The sequence below is a fragment of the Pantherophis guttatus genome, chromosome 2, assembly GCF_059756535.1.
Source record: "Pantherophis guttatus breed Tessera chromosome 2, ASM5975653v1, whole genome shotgun sequence".
Classification (NCBI taxonomy): Eukaryota; Metazoa; Chordata; class Lepidosauria; order Squamata; family Colubridae; genus Pantherophis; species Pantherophis guttatus.
In genome coordinates this window covers 2220001-2246301 of record NC_142064.1, presented here as the reverse complement: position 1 = coordinate 2246301, position 26301 = coordinate 2220001, and the positions used below count along the sequence as shown (strand labels likewise).

Here is a 26301-nt window from a genome sequence, read left to right as displayed (position 1 = left end):
TTATAAAAATAAGAAAGGCAGGGCAAAATAAAGAAATAAACAATTAGTATACTCTAATCTGGAAGAAAACAGGCCAGCTTGGCTCCTACTTACAACCACGTAGCAGATGTTGGAGTACATGCTATGGAGGCTGGTATACATTTCATAGTCAAACAAGTCGCTGGGAAAGCCCCCCCAGTTCATAAAGGACACGCAGGAGTCGAGGGTCTTCCTGGAGACCTGGCCGAGGGAGGAAAGAGGGAGATGCTGTCACCTACTTGGGTCATGAAGGGACTTCAAGGAAACAACCAAGTTCAGGGAGCACCAAGGACTCCACAACTTCAGGATTGTCCAGAATCTCTTTGCATTCTCCAGAGTGTCCACGTGGTACAACCACGTTGCTCTGAGTGAAGATGGGGGTACGGGGTGGTCTCACTGAGAAGGTAGCATGATCAGAGCAGGAGCTCAGGTTACGCAGCCCTTCAACTCACCTCTTTCGTCCGATCATTTGACAGTTGTATGACTAGAGGAACAAGGCTGTTCACGATGTTTTCGGCCATATTACTATTCTGTATCTCCTTCAGTCCTTTCAGGAGCATGCCAAAAATGGTGATGGAGGTATTCCTCAGTTCGATGTCGTCCTACGAAGGAAGAGAGACAGGTTAGTCCCTCCAATAGCAGAATAGCCATTCAGAAGCTTCTTGAAGTTTGCAGGAGAACACACAAGTTCAGAGCCCACCTATTCCCAGTTCAATGTCCATGGAGATGATCAATCATCCAGGTCATGGTTGCCCCAAAGATGGGGACCCCAACTCCAGTATGCTGGCTGGAGAGTTCTGGGAGTTGAAGTCCTCCCCTCTTAAAGTTGCAAGGTTGAGAAATCCTGATCTAGACCAGAGTTGTTCAATCTTAGCAGCTCCTCCTGGAGTTCTCAGGCCAGCAGAGTTGAAGTCCACACATCTTAAAGTGTCTGAGATCAAGCAACACCAATCTAGATGACCAATCTAGGGCATTTTGCTAGATAGGCTGTGTGGTGTTGTAGATTTTCTAGGTGGACACCTGGTTTGGTGAAGCTGAAGAGAGGGGCAACCTTCCTTCTCGTCCACCTCCTCTGGCACTTCTCCAGCTCTCTAGAAGGGCTCAAGGATCATCCGCAAGCTTACCCCTGTTTCAGATCAGCACAACACAGTTGTTGCTGAACTTTCTAAGCATTTTCGATAAAATTAGAATTCTGCAGATGGTACCCAGGCCTTCTTTATGGGAGAAAGAGAGAGAGAGAGAGAGAGAGAGGGAGGGAGGGAGGGAAGGAGGGAAGGAGGGAGGAAGGAGGGAGGGAGAGAGACAGAGAAAGTGAGAGGGAGAAGAGAGAGGGGGAGAGAGGGAGGAAGGAGGGAGAGAGAGAGAGAGAAAGAGAGAGAGAGGGAGGAAGGGAGGGAGGAGGGGAGAAAGAGAGGGAGAGAGGGAGGGAAGATGGGGAGAGAGGGAGGAAGGGAGGGAGAGAGAGGTGGAAAACCAGTTTTTTATGATTTGGTTGACTTACATCATGAAAATATTTTAGAAGGAGCGGAATGAGGTTGACTGCCTTCCCTGCATGAGTTTCTATCTCGAGGTGTCTGAGGAGGAAACGCAGGGTCCTTATAGCTTCCTTCGCCACGGTCTTCTTTTCGTGAGAAGCACAGTTTAGCACTGGCATCAACAGTGGCTCCAAGATGTTCTTCTGGAGGAAGCAGGGAAAGAAACGAGCAATTAAACACGGTCACTGGAGTTCTCTGAGTCTCGCAGCGATCATGACAAACACAAGAGAAGCCCACAGAGCAGAGAAGAAGAGGGTTGCAAAGGAACTTGGAGGTCTTCTAGTCCAACCCCTAGAGACCCTAGACTCTGATGGACAAATGGCTGCTGGTCTCTTCTTGAAAACCTCCAGTGATGGAGCACCCATAACTTCTGGAGGCAAGCCGTTTCACTGGTTAATTGTTCTCAGGGTCAGGAAATTTCTCCTTAGTTCCAGGTTGTTTCTCTCCTTCATTAGTTTCCATCCGTTGCTTCTTGTTCTGCTTTCAGGTGTCCTCCAAGAGGACCTGGCCCCTACTTGCTCCTTCAGATCTTCCAGGGGTGCAGCCATCTTTGTAGAAGAGACACCACTCTAGCTGAGTCCATCCTGTTCCTGATGATTGTCTTCTTCTTCTCCTTCTTCTGTCCTTCCCAGCCTTGTAGACTTCCCAGAGAGTGAGGTCACACCTGCTATTACCTTGGAAGCCACTCACTTCCTGCCCCCCCACCTCTTACCTCAAACGGGTGTTGGATGAGGTTCCCCAATCCTCTAACGCTGAAGATCTGTATCAGCGGATATGGCTGGCTCATCCATTCCATCAGCACCTGGAGGATGTCTTGGATGACAAAGAATTGGCAAATTTCTGGATGGTACAGCAGCTGAGGAAGAAGAGTGGAGATACGGAGCATTAGCCAAGCAAAGGAAGGGAACTTCCCTGAGAGCCTCTACTAAAAATGCCACTTTCAGCCATTACGGGGAGAGAACAAGAAAATAAACACAGTCCTGGGTTGGTGACTGCTGAAAGTCCCTTTCTCCCATCCTCCCTCCCTCAATCTCCTTCCTTCCTCCCTCCCTCCCTCCCTCCCTCCCACAACTTCTGGAGGCCAGCCATTCCACTGATTAACAGAATACCAGAAGACCTTGGAGGTCTTCTAGCCCAACCCCCTGGTGAAGCAGGAGACCCTCTACCATGTCAGACAAATGGCTGTCTAGTTTCTTCTTCAAGACCTCCAGTGATGGAGAACCCACAACTTCCAGTTTCCAACCATAAAGTTCTGTTGAACCCTGGGCAACTTTCCTTGAGCTCCAGAAGGTTGGGATGCATCTCAAGGTCTCCTCACCTCCGAAAAGAAAACCATCCCAATGGTTTTATGTCTTAAATCGGGGTGGCGCAGGTAGAGGTTGGCCTGTCGGAACATGACCTTCAGCTCATGTTTTGAGTAGTTGAACAAGTTCCTAAGAGAATAAATATGGAGAGATCAGACAAGTTCTGCTGGTGAGGGAGAAGAAAATATCACTCACTTGAGACTCAGGCTCAACCCATCCAACAAGACCGAGTGGCTGTGGTTTCCGACGTCCCAATATAGCCAGTTGGTGCCATTACTGACTATTGGGGGCGAATCATTGGCCCCCACGGAGAGGGCGCGCAACTTGGGCGTCCTTCTGGATTCATGGCTGTCTTTAGAAGAGCACTTGACGGCCGTGACCGGGAGGATTTTTCATCAGGTTCGTCTGATCCGCCAGTTGCATCCTTTTCTGGATCAGGACTCCGTACGCACGGTCACTCATGCCCTCATCACCTCCCGCTTGGACTATTGTAACGCTCTCTACATGGGGCTCCCCTTGAGGAGCACCCGGAGGCTCCAACTGGTGCAGAGTGCGGCCGCACGGGTGGTTATGGGAGTGACATGGCGTTCCCATGTAACATCCCTCCTGCGCGAGCTGCACTGGCTCTCGGTGGTCTTCCGGGGGCGCTTCAAGGTTTTGGTCACCACCTTTAAAGCACTCCAAGGCTCAGGACCTGGGTACTTGCGGGACTGACTACTACCACCAATAGCCTCCCACCGGCCGGTACGCTCTCATAGAGAGGGGCTCCTCCGGGTGCCGTCGGCCAAACAATGTTGACTGGCGGCCCCCAGGGGGAGAGCCTTCTCTGTGGGGCTCGTTCCACTATCTGGAACGAGCTCCTCCCAAAGATACGGAGGATCCCGGATCTGCGCACCCTCCGCTGTGCTCTTAAGAGCTTTTTATTCCACCAGGCGGGCCTGGCCTAACTTTCTCCCTCTTTTTAAATAATTTTTTAATAATTTTTTAATATTTTTAATATTCAAAGTTTAATTTGTTATAAATTGATTGGGGTTTTTAATTTGTCTGGGCCAAACTATTTAATTTGATTTTATTTCTGCTTTTTAAATTTTGTATGTATGTATTTTATTGTTGGCTGTTCACCGCCCTGAGTCCTTCGGGAGTAGGACGGTATATAAATCAAATAAAATCACCAAGCTAGAGAAATCATGATCTGAATTATCGATAAATGAATTACTCAATGAATTACTCCATTTAAAGAATTTCTCACCCTCCCTCTCTCCCTCTCCCCTTCCTCTCCCTTTCTTTCTCTCTCTCCTTCTCTGACTCCCCCTCTCTCCCTCTCCCCTCTCCTCTCTCCCCTCCCTCTCTCTTTCTCCCTCTCCCCTCCCCTCCCTCTCCTCCCCTCTAATCTTTCCTCTCTCTCACTTTTGCCTTCTGTGTCCCTCTCCCTCTTTCTCCCCCTCTCCCCTCTCTCTCCCCTTCCCCCTATCTCTCTGCCTCTCCCTCGCCCTCTGCCTCCCCTCCCTCTCTCACCCACTGCCCCTCGTAGCCAAGCTCTTTTGACTTTTAATTTCTTACCGGACCAGGTGGAAAATGCCTTCAAACACACTATCAGGACTCATCAGCATCTCCCAACATCGAACCATGTCTAAGTCCTTGAACTCCTCCTGATAGCCGGTGCACAAGATGAGGTGTTTGATGGCTTTGACTGCGTTGCTAAATGAAACAAAGGAAGAAGAGTTGGTGCCAATCATTCCGCTGATCCCCCTGCACTTACGACCGTTACAGTATCCCTATGGTCATGTGATCAGAATTCAGACTCTCGGCAACTGACCCATATTTATGACGGTCGCAGTGTCACAGAGTCATGTGATCCCCTTTTGGGACCTTCTGACAAGCAAAGTCAATGGGGAAGCCAGATTTACCTAACAACCATGGGACTTAACCAGGGCAATGATTCACTTAACCACTCTGGCAAGAAAGTTTGCAACATGGGACAAAGTTCACTTAACGACTGTTTCATTCAGCAACAGAGTGAAGTGGGGCCCCGTTGTGGTCGTAAGTCGACCTGGGTGAAACCTGTAGGCATCTCCTGAGCTTTGCAGAAATGGAGAAAGGATCCAGATTGGGCGTAGGAGATTCCTTACCCCAGGTGGTTGCTCTCCTCTGACCCGCTCTTGCCTGCTCCCAGCAGGAAATAGATCTGCGTCACGAGCGCCAGGAGCAGGCTGGAGAACTTATTCTGGACAATGTTGGCTGCCTCAGGAAGCGAGAGGAGGAAGGAGAGCGCATTGGTGGCCTAGAAACAGGAGGAGAGGAGAGTCAGCTCGGGCTCATCAGGTTACTTAGATTCATCATCATCTTCTTCTTCTTCTTTTAACGACCCCATAATCCCTTGCGGGGTGGAGTCTGGGCAACTGAATGGAGCTGAGGGTTTACTGGCTGGATGCCCTTCTTGTCGCCAATGCAGAGTTTTGTTCGGCAGATACATTCTCATTGTGCCCAGAGAAAGAAAAAAATCCTCATGTCCATGAAACCTGAGCCAGGAATGTCCATGTCTGAGACACGGAGCCAAATTTTGCTAGAAGTGGGACTTCTGAAACTCCCATTCTACACCCCCACCAGACTTTGGGAGGCCAGTGGGGTGTAGATACAGAACAAAAGGGAGACAACAAGTAGCACAAGTGAGACAGAACTGGGGACAAAGAGATCGGTAACCTCACGTTTCTCTGTTTGTCTTCATTCCTAAGTGGCTCTTGACTCTCCACTATTAGATGATTGGAGGGGTCCTTGGTGCTGTCTGAGTGTGTGTTTTTTCGTTGCAGATGTTTCATGACCCCACTAGGTAACATCATCAGTGCTCGAAGAGTTCGGCTTAGAGGTAGGGTTAGCCTGGTTGGGTCGTGAAACATCTGCAAGAAAACCACCAAGCTCAGTAAGCACCAAGGACCCCACAGTTGTCCTCCTCCTCCTCCTCCTCCTCCTCCTCCTCCTCCTCCTCCTCCTCCTCCTCCTCCTCCTCCTCCTCCTCCTCCTCCTGATATTACTTGGTTGGGTAATGAAATGTCTGCAAGGAAACAGCAAAGCTCATACAGCACCAAGGACCTCACAGTCCTCCTCCTCCCTCTTCTTCTTCTTCCCCTCCACTCCCCAAGCCCCACTCCATTCTAGCCTTGATGATGTTACCTAGTTGGGTCATGAGACGCCTGCAAGAAAACCACCAAGCTCAGAGGGCACCAAGGACCCCACAGTTCAAACCTGGACTACAAAGATTCTCTTCTATTGGTCTCAATTAATTAAATGTCTACACCGGCCATCTGAGCAATCTGACACTGGGCAGTTTACAACAATGTAATAAAACAATATAACACATAATAAAAATACAGATTAAAAATATTTAAAATAAGATTAAATATTAAAAATTAAAAATTAAAAATAAGATTAAAAAAGTACTCCATTGGGTGTTTGCCTTTGTTGGTTCCTATCACGTATTTTCTTAAACCAAACTCTTTTTTAGTTATTTCTGTAAGAAATAACTTAAGAAATGAATAAAGGAATCAATTGAATTATGAATGATTGGATGAGTAAAGGAATGAATAAATGAAGGAATGTATGAATAAACGAATAAATCAATGAATGGATACAAGAATGAATGGATTAATGAATAGATGAACCGATGGATGGATAGATGATAGAGCTGGATGGATGGATGGATGGGTGGATGAATGGATGGATGGATGGATATCTGTTCGGGCAAGGAAGCCCACTGATGCCTCTACATTCAATGGGGCATTTTGGGGGGGGGCTACGTCAAATTTTGCTTCAATTTCAGTCCCCACCAGTTTGCCCTCTGCCTCCCTCCAGCCAGGGGATGCCTGCTCCTGATGAGAAGACCCCTGACGGCGACTCTTCTGCTCAGCCCCTTCCCCCTTCCCTCAGGCGTGGCCCACCTGTAGATCTAAGGAAAGGAGAGCCGCCGGTTGAGGGCTTACCGCAATGGGCATGATGGATTTGCTATTTCTCCTCCCAAAAGCTTCGGTGGTGGGGTCTTCGTTCTGAAGCCTTTTGAGGAGGGGCTTCATGATCTTCATGTTAGCATAGGGGTCTGCAGCCAGTGCCCTCCATAACTCCTTGGCACTTCTGTGCAGGTGGAAAAATAGATTGGGGAAAAAAAATCAGATTCTTTCCCTATTTTCAAAGAGACGGCCAGTCCAGAGAGATTAACTCCCACAACGGAAGAAAGGATTAGAGAACCGATGGGCAAATGAACTGCTTTAATGCAAGGAAAAAAATATATCTACAGGTAGTTCTCGACTTGCAACCGTTTGTCTAGCAGCCATTCAAAGGAGGGTCTCTGCGCCACCGGAAGTGCCAGGGAACCCAGAACTGATCAAGGGAGGGGACGTTTCTAGGAGCAGTGTGTCTGCAGAATTAACCCAAAGGTGCTTTTCACAGAATGACCGAGTTGGAAGGGACCTTGGAGCAGTGGTGAAATTCAAAAATTTTCCCAACTGGTTCTCTGGGTGTTTCTTGGTGGTCATATGACCGGGTGGGCGTGGCTGCACAAGCGATTCACACACAATTTAAAAGCAGCTGGACTTCATACAAAATGGTCCCTGCAACAAATAGGAACCTCACTGAGTCACTGACAGCTCAAAAGCAAACTATCACACTTTACACAAAAGTAACACAAAAGCTACACAACTGACTCACACACAATGCAGAAGCAGCTGGACTTTACACAAAATGGCCCCTGCAACAAACAGGAAACTCACAGACAATCAGGCACAGCTGATTTTCTCACAGTTGACTGGTAGTAAAAAAAATACTGAAATTAGAAATTACAAAAAGGTTCCGACATTGCCCGGAACAGCTGACTGTCGTACTTTTTAAAGCGTTTTTTTTTTTACTACTGGTTCGGGCAAACAGTAGCAATTATTACTATCGGTTCAGGTGAACCAGACCAAACCGGTAGGATTTCACCCCTGCCTTGGAGGTCTTGTACTCCAAACCGCTTCTCAGGCAGGAAATCTTATCCCATTTCAGACAAATGGCTGCCCAATCTCTTCTTGGAAACCTCCAGTGATGGTGCACCCACAACTTCTGGAGGCAAGTTGTTCCACTGGCTAATTGTTTGCACTGTTAGGAAAGTTCTGCATATAGTAGGTTGCTTCTGCCTTTGATTCGTGTCCATCCGTTGCTTCTTGTCCTGCCCTCAGGTGGTTTGAAAAATAGGTTGACCCCCTCCTCTTTGTGGCAGCCCCTCAGATGTCAGAACGCTGCTATCCTGTCCCCCCCCCTCAATCCTTCCTTTCATTGAACTAGAGAGACCCAATTCCTGCAACTCTTCTTCCTATGTTTTAGGCTCCGGTTCACTAATCATCTTCGTTGCTCTTCTCTGCACTCTTTCCGAGTCTCTGCATTGTTTCTACAGTATGGTGACCAAGAAAGTTGAAAAACCAAGGAGGTCCAGCTGCCTTTTGGAAAAGCACCTTTGGGACAACCATGACCTGGATAGTGGAGACAACCAGCCTAGGAAGCCCTCAGAATTCAGATCGACTGCACAGCCAACCAGCAACTGCACTGGCCCTCAACCAACCCAATGCAACCTCCCCCCCAATCAGCACCCCAAAACCCACCCCAAATCCTTCATCTGTGACCCACACCTGACCCAACAGAAGACCCTCACCTCATGCGACCCTCATCTGATGTGTCCTCCCCATCACAAGACCCTCACCTGACGTGATCCACAACTGACCAATGACCAGACCCTCACCTGACATGACCCTCACCTGACGTGACTTCTCCATCATAAGACCTACTGACCACACAAAGCCCCTACCAGCAGAAGAACATCAACACTGGTGTTCCCTAAACTCCGCTGAAGATGTTACCTGGCCTGGTAACGAAACGTTCGGAAACCCACCCAGAAGCTCAGAGAACCAACCTCCACCCTCATCCTCTACCAGAGCTACAGGTATTCACCCCTATTGCAAATGGTTGAGAATCTCTGTGGCATAAAAGAAAGCAGGAGGCACATCTCCTTGAGGTTCTTCTTACCCATCGCAGTCCACCGAACACTCGAGGAGAATATCCACGACTCTGTTCACCCGTTTGGACGCCAGGTGACACACTGCCTTTAGAGTTTGTTGTTTGGTGGCAGGGTCCGAGATCTTTGGGAGACGCATGTAGATCTCCTTGAGGATCATGGGCAGCTATGGCAAAAGAGAGATCCGAGGGATGAGACCGTCTGCAACTGTCATAATATGGAACACGTTTGCTAAGCCCCTGAATTTTATCCCGTGACCCTGAGGATGCTTAAGAGCCTCAAGAGGTCGTCCAAACCCTGCTTGGCCTTTGTTTTTTAATGTCAACTGGAATGGATCCAGGAACAGATGAGGAACATCCAAACAGACTGATCTAGAACTCAGGACCACCCCAGCCACTAGCAAGGTGAGTTGGGCTGAGAGAGAGAGAGAGAGACTGGCCCAAAGTCACCCGTATGGCTTTCATGGCTAAGATAGGACTTGGCCTTCTCCTAGCCTGGTGCCTTAACCACTGCCAAACTTGCTCTCCAACTGTTATTTCTCATGAAAACAATAGGGCTATTTGTTTTGCCCTTACCTTCTTCTGGAAGGTTTGACCAACTTTCTCAACAGCCCTAAGATCACCTGGTGGTCTCCCATCCAGCCCTAGCCTTCTTAAATTCAGCCAAAGTGTTGTCACTAAGCCAACAAGGTCTCACCCATTCTCATCTTTCTTTTCGACAAAATCTCCTCTATCCCTTTTGCTCCAAACCCTGCCATTTTCTTACCTCCTCCATCTCCATCCCACATTCCTCCAAGAACGAATTGAGCAGGAGTCCTGCAGTGTGTGAAATGTTCTTGTCCGGGTCTGTCAGAGCCTCCAGGGCTTTTAAGATCAGGTCGTTTATTTGTGACGGGCTCAGATGCTCGCCAAAGGCCTATCGGAAGGAAGAAAAGGAGACCATGAAGAGATGCATCAGGGTTTTGACTCCCTCCTTCTCTCAACAAGCCAGAGACTTTGACCCAGATTTGGGGACAACACCCCACGTAGAGAGGCAGACCTTATTCCGTGTCACCCATCAGGTAAACTAAACTAAAATGTACCTTAGCCATTTTGGAGACGTTATTATAAAATATGGTTGGGCCCAAAACGAAGAAGTCTTCCCTCAGCCAATTGACGATGTTCCCCTTCTTGTTCTTGGGTTTCTCTTCCATTTCTTTGGCTGTGGAGGGAGGAAAAGAAGAGATTTTGGCATTTGGAGCTTCTGAAGATCCTTCGTCTGACGGCCGCTTTAGTCGTTCCAACAGAAGAGAAGATCTGCAGCTCAGGGCTGACCTGAGGGGTCCCTGGTGTTCTCTGGGCTCGGTGGTTTTCTTGCAGACGTTTCATTGCCCAACTAGGGAAGATCATCAGTGATGATGACCATCAGCACTGAGAGGCCAAAACTCTCAGTGAAAAGCTCCCTTCCTTCTAGTACTGATGACGTTAGCTAGTTGGGTCATGAAATGTTCACAAGAAAACAACAAGGCTCAGAGAGCACCACAGTCTTCCTCTTCCTCCTCTTCCTCTCCCTCCCTCCTTCTCTCTCCCTCCCTCCCTAGCTGAAACACTTAACATGAGAAACTCAGCCTTCAAATGACCCCTGGCCCTGAGAGGTGCCAATATCAAGGGCCAATTCCAGGCATCTCTGCCCAGCCCAATGACCAGCAGGCTGTGACACCCAGGGCTCTCCTGGGCAGGGTGCATCCCTGAGCTCCTGGCAGCCCTTGGAGTCCAACTTTCTCACCCAGTTTGCTCATGATGAGGTGGTGGAGGTGGTAGGCGGCCTCTGCGGACGTCTGGCCAACTTCTTTGCTGGTGTCGTTAATGTGCAGGCCCAGCAAAGCCACCAGCTGTCCCAGCAAAGAAAAGTCAGCTGTGGTCTAATGAAAGGAAGCAGGAAGGAGGGGAGAGATGAGAAGGGGGGCTCATGAAGTTTTCAGCCAGATCATAGAATCATAATCATAGAATCATAGAATCTTTGAATAATAGAATCTTTGAATCTTCAAATCTTTGAGTCTTCAAATCTTTGAATCATAGAATTTTGAATCGTAGAACCTTAGAATTATAGAATTTTAGAATCACAGAATCATAGAACCTGAGAATCCCAGAACCTCAATTGCTGGAAGGGACTGTGGAGGTTTTCTCCTCCAACCCCTTGCTCAAGCGGGACTCCTTATATCCTCCTGGTCACATCCCAAAGATGCTTTTTCCAAAAGGACTTTCTTCTTTTTTTCCCTTTCTTTGAAAATATCTCACTTCTCATCCCAAACGGTGACTTACGTCGAAATTGACGTTTTCAGAAACGAACTTCAGGAGGTGCCTGGTGCTCTTGATGGCCCTCTCTCTCTCGTGACTCTTGGGGGATTCAATCCAGGGATTCGTGTGCTGCCAGGAAAAACAAAGGAGGAGAAGGAGGAAAGGAAGAATTTGTGATTCACAGTAGGAAGAGCCACAGAATTTGCCAGGACTGGGGAGAAAATCTAAGGAACTAAACGAATTTGAGGCGGTTATCAATTTAGGTCTATTCTAGACTCAAAACTAGAGTAGGAGTTGAAGATTTCTGGAATACAGCTAGTCTTACAACAGTTCATTTAGAGCCGTGGTGGCACAGTGGTTAGAATGCAGTATTGCAGGCTAATTCTGCCGACTGCCAGCAGTTCGATGCTGACGGGCTCCAGGTTGACTCAGCCTTCCGTCCTTCCTAGGTCGGTAAAATGAGGACCCAGATAGTTGGGGACAACAATCTGGGTCCTCATTGAGAGAGGGCTGCAAAGGACGATGAAGCGGTATGTAAGTCTAAGTGCTATTAGTATTTAGTCACTGCTCAAAGTTACAATGGTACTGAAAAAGGGACTTACAACCGTTCTTCACACTTACGACCATTGCAGCATCCCAGTGGTCAGGTAATCAAAATTTGAACACTTGGCAAATGACTCATCTTTATGACGGTTGCAGCATCCCAGGCCGTGGGATCACCTTTCGGGACTGTCTGACAAGCTGTTCGGTGCCATTGTAACTTTGAAGATCACTAAATGAATGGCTGTAAGTCGAGGACTTCCTGTATAAGTAGTCCTTGACTTATGACTAGAATTTGTGGAGTTTAGCAAGGTGGATGTTAAGCAACTTATGACTGGCTTTATGACAATTTTTTGCCAAGGTTGAACGAATCCCTGCGGTCCTTAAACGAATAATGCAGTCATTAGCCAAAACTTGCTTTCCTCGTAGACTTTGACTTGTTGGAAGCCAGTTGGGCAGCTCTCCAATGGCAGTCAGGTGAGCCCCAGGATGCTGCAACCATCATAAATGCAGGTAGTCCTCGACCTATGACCACAAATGAGTCCAAAATTTCTGTTGCTAAGATGAATCCCATCGACATCGACAAAATCTGCATTGGTCAATTGCAGAAGGCAGCTTTACTTGGAACAGCAGTGAGGCTCTTTGACAGGGGTGTCAATCTCTATTTCATTGAGGTCCAAATCAGGGTTGTGTTTGACCTGGGGGGGGAGCAAGGTGGGCGTGGCCAGCTCAACGTCACTCATGTTGAACCATTAATGAAAAGATGCCAGAGGAGGATCAACACAAAATGTAAATGACAAAAATTAAAATCATTTTTAACTATTGAAATTAATTAAATTGAATGGTTGAATTCACCCACAGCAAGTTGTCCGGTGGCCGTGATGAGTTGTCGCATTCGGCAGCTGCGACGATACCTTTTCCTTCCAACAGCCACATCTGCCTATCCCAGGTCCTTGGGAGGGACTCGACAGCTGGACAGAATCGCCAAATCCAGCCTAAACATCTGGCTGACCGTGCGACCAACCCCAAGAAAGAATCACTCTTTACCGTCAAGATATCCTGCAGGGAATCCAGATTGGGAGTCTCGGACAGCAAGCCGGTGAGCATGGTGTTGCAGGCGTTCGCCGTCTGGTGATAAAAGTCCTAAAAGAAGAACAAGAATGTCCGAAGGAAGAAGTGGCGTAAAGGAAGGAACGGCGCCTAAAAGAGGAAGAAATCCAGGGGTGGGGAACTTATGGCCTTTTTAGTACGACTGGTGGACTGCAACTCCCAACAATCCTGAGCCAGCCATGGACTTCTGGGAGTTGAAGTCCACAAGTCTGCTGTAAATGGAGTGGCCCGCCTTGCAGGGCTGATTTTTCTTCCAGAGTTGGAGGAAATGCTTTCTTGGCTGAACACGAGGAACAAAAGGACTTCCTTCCTGTTATCATTCAGAACAGACCGACTAAAAGGTTGAATGTCTTCCTTAACAGTTTTGGGATATTCAAATACAGGCAGTCCTGAACCTACGACCACAATTGCACCCTAATTAAAACTGCTAAGCGAGACATTAGTGAAGTGAATTTTTCCCTCGTTTTATGACCTTTCTTGTCACTGCGGTTGTTAAGTTAGTTACATGGTTCTTAAGTGAATCGGGCTTCCCCATTGACAGGTGCAACCATTGTAAATCTGAATTGGTTGCTAAGCGTCTGAATTCCGAGACTACCTAGGAATCAGAGCTAGTGAGTGCAGAACATGGTTGTTCTGCCCCACCGTGGACCTTCTTTTGTTCGGGGGCAAAGGGGGAGATGGGAATTGGTCTTGAGAAGACACTTCAACCAGAACATAAAAGAGAAGTGGAGGAAGAGAGAAAAGATGGCGAGGAAAACCATAGGGAGATGCTTAGGACTTAATAATAGATAGTCCTATGTTCCAGTAACGTATAATGAGAAGTGGACGCATACTTTCAGGACCAAAGATGAAGGGACAGGCCAAGGTGCCATTGGGATCGAAGGATGGATCTAGAGTTTTTGAGGAGATCTTGAATCATGTTTACCAGATCCTTGTTTCCAGGTGGATCTCAGATGGCTTTACTCCATCTGGACTGCTCACCTGAGTTTGAGTTGATTGCCCTGGGCTGTTCGCTTTCAGTGTGGTCATTTTGAAAGCCGGCAAGGAAAACACCTTCTGGATGCTTTTGCTCACCACTTTAGATCTCATCTCAGAGTTCAAGGTGGGTTTCATACGGCTGATGAAAGGCAAGAAAAGAGGAGGAGGGTGAGAAGATCTCATTGGGCTAAAAGGGACCTTGGAGGTCTTCTACTCCAACCCTTGCTTGATGGTCCTTCAACCATCCCAGTCATATTGTTGTCCACTCTTTTCTTGAAAATCTCATGTGATGGAGCACCCCCAACTACTGGAGGCAAACCGTTCCACCGATTGATTGTTCTCAGTGTCAGGAAATTTCTACTGGATCTCTCTTTGATAAATTTCCATACATCGCTTCTTATCTTGCTCTCAGGTACTTTGGAGAGGAAGTTGACCCCCTCCTCTCTGTGAGAGCCCCTCAAATATCAGAACTCTGCTACCATGCCTTCCCTGGTCCTTCTCTTCACTAAACTAGCCATGCCCAGTTCCTGCAACCGTTCATCGTCTGTTTGAGCCTCCAGTCCCCTAATAATCTTGGTTGCTCTTCTCTAAACTCTTTCTAGAGTCTCAACATCTATTTTATATTGTGGTATAATCTCTCTCTCTCTCTCTCTCTCTCTCTCTCTCTCTCTCTCTCTCTCTCTCTCTCTCTCTCTCTCCATGTAAATTCTTCACCCTTCCAAATTCTGGGGCTGACCTGCTAACTCAATGTATGCTCTACAACAGGGGCATCAAACTCAAGGCCCTGGGATGGATGTGGCCCGCGATGTGGTCGGATCTGGTCTGGGGGGCCATCCTGGTCTACCCAGCGCAAACAGGAAAGATCGGGCCAGTGTGGCTTCCAACCGGTCTACCCAATGTGAAGAGGAAACATGCCAGCAATTTGGGGAGTGACATCAAGCTGGCCACACCCACCCCATTGGCCACACCCACTCATTTCATGACCCCCGCCCACCCACCCTCGAGGTCAACCACAGCCCTGATGCGGCCCTCAATGAAATTGAGTTTGATACGCCTGCTCTAGAGCATGGGGACTTGGCATTGAAATCCCATCATTGGGTCCAACTCCAAGTTCCTACCGAGCTGGTGGGAAGATGAGGGCGGAGCAGGTACGTACTTCATGCAGGTGATGGTGACGATCGCTTGATGGAGATTTACGACGGACAAGGGTCTTGCGGGCTGATCTTCAATGACTTCCTGAAAGGAGAAAGAAACACATCTAAGAAAGCTCCTGAGATATGGCCACCATCCAGCTGGCCCTCTTCCCAGCCCTATGCTTTTTCTGGTTGACACAGGAAGTCCCCGACTTACAACTGGTCGCTTAGCCACCATTTAAAGGTTTGTGGGATCTCTCCAGGACTACTTATGACCCAGATGCAAAGTTCCGAGAGGCGTCCCTTCCTCAGGGATCATATGACCATATTTCGGTCACTTGGCAACCTGCTGGCATTTATGGCAGTTTGCAGTGTCTTGTGACCATGATTTAAGTCAGGGATGGGTAACTGTGGCCTCTTTATAATCTATTTAAAATTGGGAAGCCAGATTCACTTAACAACCGTGCAAATAATTTAACGAAAATGATTCATCTAACAATGGTGGCAAGACAGGTCATACAATGGGCAGAATTCACTTAACAAATGTCCCACTTAGCAACAAAAAGCTTTCAGGCTCAATTGATTGATATTCAATTCGATTCAAATTCACTTTCAAAAATAAACACACACAGGAACACCTGCCTCCCTTCCCTCTCCCCACTTACAGTGATGTTTATGACCAATTCCTGTTTATGGGGCAAATGGATGTCTTGCCTCCTGCTGTAGGCAACAGCTTTGGTGATCATGATGATAGACCTCATGAACGCTGTCTTCAGCCCTTCATCCTGGGAAACACAAGTGGGAATAGCGTGGGGTCAGAAAAACCAAAGGAAGGACCTCCGGTTGGTATTCCGGGGCCTTCGGAAGCGAGCTCCGCGGCCCCATTCCTAGCTCTCCCTGTTGGGGGCTTCATTCGAAGCCATAGCCACCCTGTAGGGGTGGTGAAGTAAAGGGGGACCACCTTGCAGGTTGAGGGAAGCCGCATCTCCCCTCCCTGACTCAGAAAAACTCCTCATCTGAAGACTAGGAACAATGACATTCAAAAATGGCTGCCATGAAGCCGGGAACATCCAGAAACCATCAGTTTGTGCAAGAAAAGAGAAATGGTGAATGATGTGTTGTCTGGGTGAGATATAAATATATATATAAAATGACTTGAGGAGTGGAGGATCCCTGAAGCAACTAACTGATTTGATTGAACATTGATGAGACATTAAAATTTGACTTGGAGGTTTTTTTTCTGAACCGATGATTGTGGAAACTTAAACAGAATGGAGTCAATGATTCAAAGCATTAAGGACTTTATACTGGAACTACACAAGGACATGGTTGAAATATTTGATTGTATAGATAGAAGATGGGAAAATTGTATACAAGAGACAAGGAGCAAAGACCAGGACAAGAAGGAAAGAATGTAATTAACAGTTGGAATAGAAGGGGAATTAAAATTTTGCTGAGAAACCAGCAAAAAGAAGATGACAAGTAGGAGACACTCTTAAAATTAATAAGGATTGAGGAACTAAAGGAGGGGGAAATCACTTTAAAAGATTTAAAAAAGAAATGGGAGGAACAGGAAGAGGCTTGGGAGGAAAAGATAGGATTTAGAACAAAAAGCTTTCAAATTAAGAGCCTGTAGTACAGTGGACTAAAGCACTGTTACTAACATCTGCTGCTTGCATTTACTGCAAGTTCAAATCTCACCAGGCTCAAGGTTGACTCAGCCTTCCATCCTTTCAAAGGTAGGTGAAATGAGGACCCAGATTGTAGGGGCAATAAGCTGACTTTGACTTCTGACTTTGACAAAAGTATGAAGGCTATTGCTTAACACATTGTAAGCTGCCCTGAGTCTCCGGAGAAGGGCGGCGTATAAATTAAAGCAAAAATAAATAAATAAATAAATAAAAAATTAAACAGTGGGAAAGCGCAGGGCAAGGAGAAAAAATTAAATGATAGATTCAGAGTATAAACCTCGAAGCAGATGGAATAAAAGACTTAAGAGAGTACTATTGTGTAGGTAATGTGAAAAGTAGATATAGCTATATGTAATAATAGTAGAATTTTATGGAGTTTGAAAGAAGTAGGGTTGAGTAGAGTTTGAAAGAAAATTAGAAAAAAGATAGATACGAATATGTTGAATGTTTTAAATGATTGTGACTGATATTAGAAGTTCCTATTGAGATATTAAATAATGGAAGAAAGAAAGGAAATTTAATAGAGAAGAAGAGTTAAATAATGGGAATATGAATAATAAAACAGATTATCATGTCTTTGAATATAATAATGTGAAGGGAGGAAAATGTTAAAAGTTTAGAATGGAAGGTTGATATAGCAATGTATTAATAATATGGAATAAGGAAAATGGAATGTAATAATTATGAATATGTTTATTTGTATTGAATTATATGATACTCAGATACCACACTATTCACATAATATGTATAAACTACACAAATATAAAAAAACTTTATTCAAAAAAGAAAGAAAGAAAGAAAGAAAAACCAAAAGGAAGAGGATTTATTTATTTATTTAAACCTTTACATAGACGATTGTCTTTGGTTGAACTCTGGGGGGCTCACAATCAGAACATCATTGGGCATTCTAGGTTCTAGTCCTGCCTTAGGTATGAAAGCTGGATTGGTAACTTTGGGCCAATGACCAGGAGACTGTGAGTTCTAGTCCCGCTTTAGGATGAAAGCCAACTGAGAGACTTTGGGACAATCACCCAAAGTGATGGAGAGTTCTAGTTCCACCTTAGGCATGAGGGCCGGCTGAGTGGGTTGAGTCACACAACATCACAGAGTTGTTGTTGTGTATAAAGGAGTATAATGCGCATTATACTCCTTTATACATGCATTATCCTCCTCCTCCTCCTCCTCCTCCTCCTCCTCCTCCTCCTCCTCCTCCTCCTCGTCTCCCACAACATGCTAGTAGGGTCATGAAATGTCTTTAAGAAAGCAATCAAGCTAAGGACTCTGGATTATAATTGTTCTCGTAATTAAACTCAGCATTAAGGGAAGTATAGGGTGGAAACCAGCCAACCTTGTTCCTAATGGAATACTGGTCCAGTATTTCTGAAATAATGTTGTCCAGGAGAGGCACCAGGTCTTCTACTTGCGCTCCCAGGACTGCCTGGCCGTAGCAGAGTATTAATGTGGTCCGAATCTGTCTCTCGGAGAGAGTCTGTGAGTCCTGTCAGTACAAAGACAAGGGGGTCAAACTATTTCCCAGAGCACCAGAAGACAAGAGAAGCAATGGATGGAAACTGATGGAGCTTCTTAGTCATCCAGGTCATGGTTGTCCCAAAGGGGCTTTTTCCAAAGGCAATTGGACTTTGTTTTTCCTTGAAGAGGTTTCACTTCTCATCCAAAAAGCTTCTACAGTTCTGACTTTGGTCAAAACAGAAGAAGCTTTTTGGATGAGAAGCGAAATGTCTTCAGGAAAAAACAAAGCCCGAGCCTTCTGAAAAAGCACCTTTGAGTCTACGTGAGATGTTTGTTGGGGCAACTCCTAATCTTCTCTAGCCTTATAAAATAGTTCTCCGGGAGATGGAGATGGAGAATTTCCAGCACCACCTACATCCTCAGCGCTGGACTCAGGTCTTTGAGATCTATGACCAATCTGAGGAGACCAGATAGCCTGGTTCATAAGTCCTTCCAAGCACGTTGGACTTTCCTTCCCAGAATCCCCCAGCCTCCTTCTGTACTTCTGTTCAACCCCATCCCTGGTCTTACCTCAATGGTGGCTTCCAGCGGAAAAGGTGCCTTGGGCTGCCTGAAATGTCCAGCCTCTTTCAGGACCTCCAGAATCTCAGGCAGGTGGCAAAAGGCAACCATTCGAATGGTTTCCGAGATTCCCTAGGCAAAGCGATGTTTGTGAATTAGGACATTTGCACATTTCTCTTTCTCTTTCTCTTCCGCTTTCTCCTTCTCCACCTCCTCCTTCCTCCTCCTCCTCCTCCTCTCTGCAAACCCCAGGCCCTTCCAGCACTGATGAAATTACCTAGCTGGGTAATGAAATGTCTGCAACAAAACAACCAAGCACAGAGAGCACCAAGGACCCCACAAAGATGGAGGTCTCAGCCCCCGCAGGCATCCCACTCCCACTCACCTCTCGGTCTGTTTCTTCCTGGAACGAAAAATTTAGAAGGCTTTTGAGCTGTTCCGTCACCAGGTCCTTCTGTGTTGAGTTTCGCAGTTTAACTCCATAATATTTGTATAGGTTAATCTGAAAGTGGGAAAAAGAGTCCATGAGTTCTAGGGAGCTCCACCAATCGGCCAGGAAAAGGAAATATAGGACAAATTATGATCAAAAATGAACTCCCTCTGGTCAAGCACAGGGAAACTGGTCCCGGGTGACATGATCAGGGAGATGGGCAGCATATTGACTAATAAGTCAATCTAGAACCAAGGAGAAACTTCCAAACAGTGAGAACAATTAACCAGTCGAACAGTTTGCCTCCAGAAGTTGTGGGTGCTGCATCACTGGAGGCTTTTAAGAAGAGATTGGAATTTTGAATTAACCCACGGCGAATCTGCCATGGCTCGTGGACAGCGGTGAGTTGGCTACCGCAAGTTGTCCTCTTCTGACGTTGCATCTAAGACAACTGCGGCCCTAAAAGTGTAAAACCTCCGCATATTTACCTTGTCTTTAGACGAGAACTGGGACGTGCTTTGCTTCTGGTCGATGGGCGGCAATCCGCTTGTTTTCCTCCTGTGGCTTGAAGGAATCTGCTTTGCCAACAACAACAAGAACAACAAAAAAGAAGTTGTGAGAAAGTGAAGGAGCAGAGGAAGGAACAGTTTTCCCTGTGTTTCCAAGGTTGGTTTCCCTTCTGCGTCCGGATGCATATTATAATTAATTCGACTTTTCTAGCTGGGACAGACACGAAGCACATAACAAGGACCATCCAGATTGTATCAGCTGGAGCTGAGGCAGCTTTTGAGATGAATGGTTGGAAAATCTCTGCCACAAATTATGAGAACTTGATTTATCACCATTTATTGTTGGGGCTCTCCAGCAGCTGAATCAGAGGAGGAAGAGGAGGAGGCGTAGGAGTCAGGGCCAGCATCAGGGCAACCTGAGAGTTCCAAGGGGGAAGAGGGAATGGGGCTGGCAGAGAGAGACAGAGAGAGAGGCTGAGCCTGGACATCTGTCAGCCCTCAGATGGTGAGTCAACAGTCCCCAGGTCTGGAGGTGGCTGATGAGGAAGAGGAGGAACAGCTGGGTCCAGAGCCTGATGCATGGATGCGCAGAAGGAGAAGGAGAGGAGAACCGGGGAAATCTATGGGCCGGTCCTTGGGACGGAAGAGACACCGCTGCTAGCGAAGCCCTTCCTAGCTCTGGGGATAAAAGGCAGGGGGCGGAGATGAATAGATGTGGCAGACAACTATTCTTCTCCCTGCCGGATGGACTTGTTACCCTGTGGTGAGAGAGAATTTTTTTGTTGGGGCTGCTGGCTCTCCTCATAAAGGAATCTTTGAGTTCACTTCAGAGGGTTTGTCGTGTTTGGGGAGCTTAGTCAGAACATTTATTTACTGACTGTTCGAAGTTATAGCGAATAGTTTACAACTGAAAAAAAGGGACTTTGTTTTTCACACTGAGGACCATGGCAACATCCCTGTGGTCATGTGGTCAAAATCCAGATGTTTTGCAACTGGCATGTACTTGTGCCGGTTGCATCGTCCCAGGTCATGTGACCTCCTTTTGCAACTTTCTGACAAGCAAAGTCACGGGAGAAGCCAGATTCACTTAACAACCGTCTTACTAACTTAACATCTGCAATGATTCGCTTAACAGCTGTGGCAAAAAAGATCATGAAATGGGGGCAAAACTCATTTACAAAATGTCCTGTTCAGCAACCTAAACTTTGGGCTGAGTTTGAGGTTGTAAGTTAAGGACCACCTGTACAACTCCCAGTCTCCCTCACTATGGGCTGGTGGGTTGGGCTTGCAAGGACTACAGTTCAGCAAATGGAAAAGAATATTTGTAGCTCCGGGTTGAACTGTGGGCTCCTCTGAGCTTGATTCTTTTCTTGCAGACGTTTCATGACCCAAAGTTGGTGATACCATGAGTGCTGGAAGGGGGTGGGGTTTGTTGAGAGGAGGAGGAGGAGGAGGGGGAGGAGGAAGAGGAGGAGGAGGAGGAGGAGGAGGAGGAGGAGGAGGAGGAGGAGGAGGAAGAGGAGAACTGTGGAGCCCTTGGTCCAACTAGGGAACTTCATCAGTGTTATAAGGGAGTGGGTTTACAGAGTGAAGGAGAAGAAGGGGAGGAGGAAGGAGGAAGGAAAAGGAAGGGAGGGGAGTGGAGGAGGAGGAGGAGGACTGTGGGGTCCTTGTTGCTCTTTGAGTTTGGTTGCTTTCTTGCAGATGTTTCATGACCCAACTAGGGACCTTCATCAGTAGTAGAAGGGATAATGATGTAGTTGGGTCATGAAATGTCTGCAAGTAAAAAGCCAAGCTCAGAGAACACCAAGGACCCCAGCTTCTTCTTCCTAGTGTATTCCCGCAAGTTTTTGGGTCCACTTTTGGGGTCATTGAATGCCACTTTGTGTGGACAGCTGCGTCTACAGGATGCGGGCCCTGGCTTGCACATCTTTGTTGATGGGATCTTGCCATCTCTGTTTTGGACACATGCGAAGTCACCGGCCTTTGACTTCTAGTTGGTAGGCAGTCTTGGCCACGGTGGAAGATGCTGCTCGCTGGACGTGTCCATACCATCGGAGTCGGCCATCTCTCATCTTCTCTGTAATTGGTGCCACACCGAAATGCTGTGGAATGATGTCATTTGTGATGTAATCAAGAAGTGAGGTGCCCGATATCCAACGGAGCCTTCGCATTTCCATGGCATGCAGAGAGCTTCTGGTCCCTGTTGTTGCTGCCCAGCATTCAGTGCCAGACAGTGCAACAGGGAGGATGGTTGTCTTTTAGATCTTAGATTTAAGATGGGTTGCCATTCATCTGTCCAATAACACTCTCGCCAATGCATCTCGCCAATGCATCCATGCTGCATTCACCTTTGCTCGCACCTCACCATTGATGATACCATTTCCCTGAAGATGGGACCCAGATACCATAAAATGTCCACCTTCTTTAGGTTTTCTCCATTGATTTGAAGTGTTCCAGGGGTGGTGACAGTCTCTAAGTGCATCTCTAAGTCTTGGTCTTTAGGCGGAGTTCAAAATTGTTGAGGCGATCATTCCATGGTCGTTCCATGATCCCTCCACCAAGGGCCCCATAGTTTCTTGATAACCACATTTGTCTACTTTTGGGATAAATGATCTCCACCGAGGCAGCCCTGGCTTCTGCAACTTCTCCACAATGGACCTCCGGGCCCACCGTGACACAAACCCAGCTGCTTACCTGGAAAGGACGAAGATGGTCCAAGATGGTCTCTAATATTTCTCTCTCATCCATCAAGTCCAAAACTTCTTTGACGGGCCTCCCTTTTAATTGCTTCTTGCTCTCCCAGAAATTTCTGAAGCATTCATCAGAGAGTTCTGAGAAGAAGAGACAGACTGAGATTTATTTATTTATTTATTTATTGATTGATTGATTTATTGATTGATTGATTGATTTAATTTGTATACCACCCTTCTCCCAGAGGGGACTCAGGGCGGTGAACAGCCAAAATTAAAAAACATACAAATACAAAAGTTAAGATAATTAAAAAAGAATTAAATCATTAACTTCCCAATTTAAAACCCCCAAATCGATAAAATTTAAAATCCCAATTAAAAATCATTTAGGCTAGGCCGGCTTGGTGGAATAAAAATGTCTTCAGGGCTTTACGGAAGGTCCGGAGGTTCGGGATCAATCGTATTCCAGGAGGCAGCTCATTCCACAGGGCGGGTGCCCCCACAAAGAAGGCTCTCCCCCTGGGGGCCGCCAGCCGACATTGCCTGACCGACGGCACCCTGAGGAGGCCCTCTCTGTGAGAGCGTATTGGCCGGTGGGAGGTTATCGGTAGCAGCAGGCGGTCTCGCAAATATCCTGGCCCTAAGCCATGGAGCGCTTTAAAGATGAGAACCAACACCTTAAAGCGCACCCAGAAGACCACCGGGAGCCAATGCAGCTCGCGCAGGAGAGGTGTTACGTGGGAGCGCCATGTCGCTCCCATAATCACCCACGCGGCCGCATTCTGCACCAGCTGGAGCCTCCGGGTGCTCCTCAGGGGGAGCCCCATGTAGAGAGCATTGCAGTAGTCCAGGCGTGACATGGCCAGGGCATGAGTGACTGTGCACAAGGATTCCTGATCCAGAAAGGGGCGCAACTGGCGTATCAGGCGAACCTGATAAAAAGCCCCCCTGGCCATGGCCATCATATGCTCTTCTAAAGACAGCTGTGTGTCCAGGAGGACACCCAAGTTGCGAACCCCCTCTGTGGGGGTCAGTGACTCGCCCCCAATAGCCAGCGATGGCACCAGCTGGCTATATCGGGATGCCGGCATCCACAGCCACTCGGTCTTGGAAGGGTTGAGTCAAAGCCTGTTCCTCCCCATCCAGACCGCACGGCCTCCAGACACTGGGACATCACTTGGAGGGCATCATTGGGGTGGTCTGGGGTGGAGATGTACAGCTGAGTGTCATCAGTGTACAGATGGCATCGCACCCCAAAACCACGGATGATCTCACCCAGCGGCTTCACATAAATGTTGAACAGGAGTGGCGAGAGGACCGACCCTTGCGGCACCCCGCAAGCAAGGTGCCTCGAGGTCGACCTCTGCCCCCCTGTCAACACAGACTGCGACCGGTCAGAGAGATAGGAGGAGAACCACCGCAGCACGGTGCCTCCCACCCCCAGTCCCTCCAGCCAGCGCAGCATGATACCATGGTCGATGGTATCAAAAGCCGCTGAGAGGTCTAACAGGACCAGAACAGAGGAACAACCCCTGTCCCGAGCCCTCCAGAGATCATCCACCAATGTGACCAATGCCATCTCCGTGCTATACTCAGGCCTGAAGCCGGACTGTCATGGATCTAGATAGATGGTTTCATCCAGGTACTGTGGGAGCTGTCGCACAACCACACTCTCCACAACCTTCGCAACAAAGCGAAGGTTGGAGACCGGACGGTAGTTTGCCAAAACGGCCAGGTCCAGAGAAGGCTTCTTGAGGAGGGGCCTCACCACCGCCTCTTTCAAGGCGGGAGGCAAGAAACCCTCTCTCAAAGAAGCATTTATAATCCTCTGGAGCCAGCCTCATATTACCTCCTGGGTGCCCAGTACCAGCCAGGAGGGGCACGGGTCCAATAAACATGTGGTTGCGTTTAACCTCCCCAGGATCCTGTCCACGTCCTCAGGAGTCCACAGATAACATTCTCAAGACCAGCCTCAGTCACCCCACCAGGATCTACCCAGTCAGAGTCCAAGCCTTCCCGAATCTGAGCAATTTTATCGTGCAGATACTGTGCAAAATCCTCAGCCTGCCCTTGCAAGGGGTCCTCCCGTGCTCCCTGATGTAGGAGGGAGCGGGTCACCCTAAACAAGGCGGCTGGGCGGTTATCTGCCGATGCAATAAGAGCGGGAAAGTGGTTACGCTTTGCCGCTTTTATCGCCACTAGATAGGTCTTAATATGAGACCTAACTAGTGTTCGGTTGGATTCGGAGTGACTAGCCCTCCAACCGCTCTCTAGGCATCTTTTCCGGCGCTTCATCTCCCTCAGCTCCTCGGAGAACCAAGGGGCTGGGCAGGTTTGGCGTCAGGTCAGAGGCCGCAAAGGCACGACTCGGTCCAGAGCACCGGCGGCCGTCCTATCCCAGGCAGCCACCAGGTCTTCAGCCGAGTCGTGAGCCAGAGTTTCAGGAACTGGCCCAAGCTCCCTCTGGAACCTATCAGGATCCATCAGGCGCCTGGGGCGGAACCACCTGGTCGGTTCCACCTCCCTGCAGTGGGGTGCAGTGGTCGAAAAGTCCAGCCTCAGGAGAGAATGGTCCGACCATGACAGGGGTTCAGTAACTATATCCCCTATATCCAGACCACTCAGCCACTGACCAGAGATAAAAACCAAGTCCAGAGTGTGTCCTCCTGCGTGAGTGGGGCCATGAATTAATTGTATCAGGTCCATGGCTGTCATGGAAGCCATAAACTCCCGAGCCATCCCAGATGCCTCACCGGAAGACGGCAGTTTGAAATCCCCCATGACCAAAAGTCTGGGGGTATCAACCGCCACCCCGGCAATAATGTTGAGAAGCTCTGGCAGGGCCGCTGTCACGTGGCAGGGAGCCAGGTACGTGATCAGCAGGCCCACCTGCATCCCATGGCCCCACTTCACCAGGAGAGACTCACATCCGACTATCTGAGGTATAGTGGCCTCCCTTGGATCAAGACCTTCCTTTATAATGACCGCCACCCCCCACCCCTGCCCTGGGCTCTTGGCTGATGGAATGCACGGAAACCTGGTGGGCACATCTCTATGAGGGGGACCCCCCCCTCTTGGCCCAACCAGATCTCTGTAATACCTGCCAGGTGTCATAAGTCTTGAGTCCCTGATCTTCATGTCCTTAGACAACCATCTTATATATGGAATTGGAATTTTTTATTGCTTTGAAATTTCATGATGTCGTAATCTTATAATTTAGATATAGTCTTTGAAAAAGGCTAAGAGGGAGGGGTCTTTCCTCACCTCTGCGGGCAAGATGTTCCCTAATACAGTGGCAGCGGTAGAGAAGACCCTCTTCCTAGACCCCACCAGTCAAAACTCTTTGACTAATGGAGTCTGCACCATAACATCCCTGCCTAATGAAGGATGGTTGCAGGATTTGGATTTGGGTAGTCTAGAGAAAAGAAGGAAGGGTGTACTTGTGACATGAGAGCAGTCTTCCAGTATTTGAGGGGATGCCACAAAGAGGAGGGGGTCAACTAGGAGAAACTTCCAAACAGTGAGGACAATCAACCAATGGAATGGCTTCCCACCAGAAATCGTGGGTGCTTCATCACTGGAGCCTTTTAAGAAGAGACTGGATAGCCATTTGTCTGGGATTGTATAGCATCTCCTGCTTGAGCAGGAGGTTGGATTGGAAGACCTCCAAGGTCCCTTCTGGCTCTGTTCTGATTGATTGATGGATTGATGGATTGATTGATGGATGGATTGATTGTGTGGGATGGGCTGATGTGAAAGGACAAGGCTGGTTCCATAGGTAGCCCAGCCCTGTAGCGTCTATACCTGGATACGAAGGCAAGACAGCATCTGGAGAGCGTTTTCTCCCCGGAGCCCTTTCCCTCTCGGGCCTCCTTGGCAAGGGAGGGGGCTCTTTCTGGCCAGCCTTGATCTCCCCCTGAGGAGCCCTCAGAGGGGTCCTGGCAGTTGTCCTATGCAAATCGGGCAGCACCAGTGCTGGAGGCTGCACCTTCTTCCTGATGTCCACTGGAGCTGACTTTACA

At 47.9% G+C, this 26301-nt stretch overlaps 1 protein-coding gene across 1 annotated transcript; it reads right to left on the bottom strand.

The window, feature by feature from the left end:
• LOC148115010 (maestro heat-like repeat family member 5) lies at positions 1 to 22337 on the bottom strand. Its single transcript, XM_087884488.1, has 22 exons — positions 22284 to 22337; positions 19566 to 19652; positions 19033 to 19149; positions 18657 to 18779; positions 17965 to 18114; positions 15591 to 15710; positions 14949 to 15028; positions 13796 to 13931; positions 12752 to 12847; positions 11189 to 11293; positions 10653 to 10788; positions 9970 to 10088; positions 9654 to 9803; positions 8900 to 9054; positions 6832 to 6979; positions 4987 to 5138; positions 4418 to 4555; positions 2872 to 2986; positions 2266 to 2409; positions 1520 to 1696; positions 471 to 620; positions 1 to 219 (listed from the first exon to the last, which is right to left on the bottom strand). The coding sequence occupies exons 1-22, from the start codon at positions 22335 to 22337 to the stop codon at positions 1 to 3; spliced, it is 2871 nt and encodes a 956-aa protein (XP_087740614.1).
• Between the last annotated feature and the right edge of the window lie 3964 nt (positions 22338 to 26301).

Excerpts from the sequence above, each read along its gene's own strand:
- LOC148115010 (XM_087884488.1), bottom strand. The coding sequence starts at position 22,337 with ATGGATGAGAGAGAAATATTAGAGACCATCTTGGACCATCTTCGTCCT. Across the intron at positions 10,789-11,188 it reads CTGAAAACGTCAATTTCGAC|ACCACAGCTGACTTTTCTTT; the intron begins GTAAGTCACCGT and ends TCCTTTCATTAG. Across the intron at positions 2,987-4,417 it reads GGCATTTTCCACCTGGTCCG|GAACTTGTTCAACTACTCAA; the intron begins GTAAGAAATTAA and ends TTATTCTCTTAG.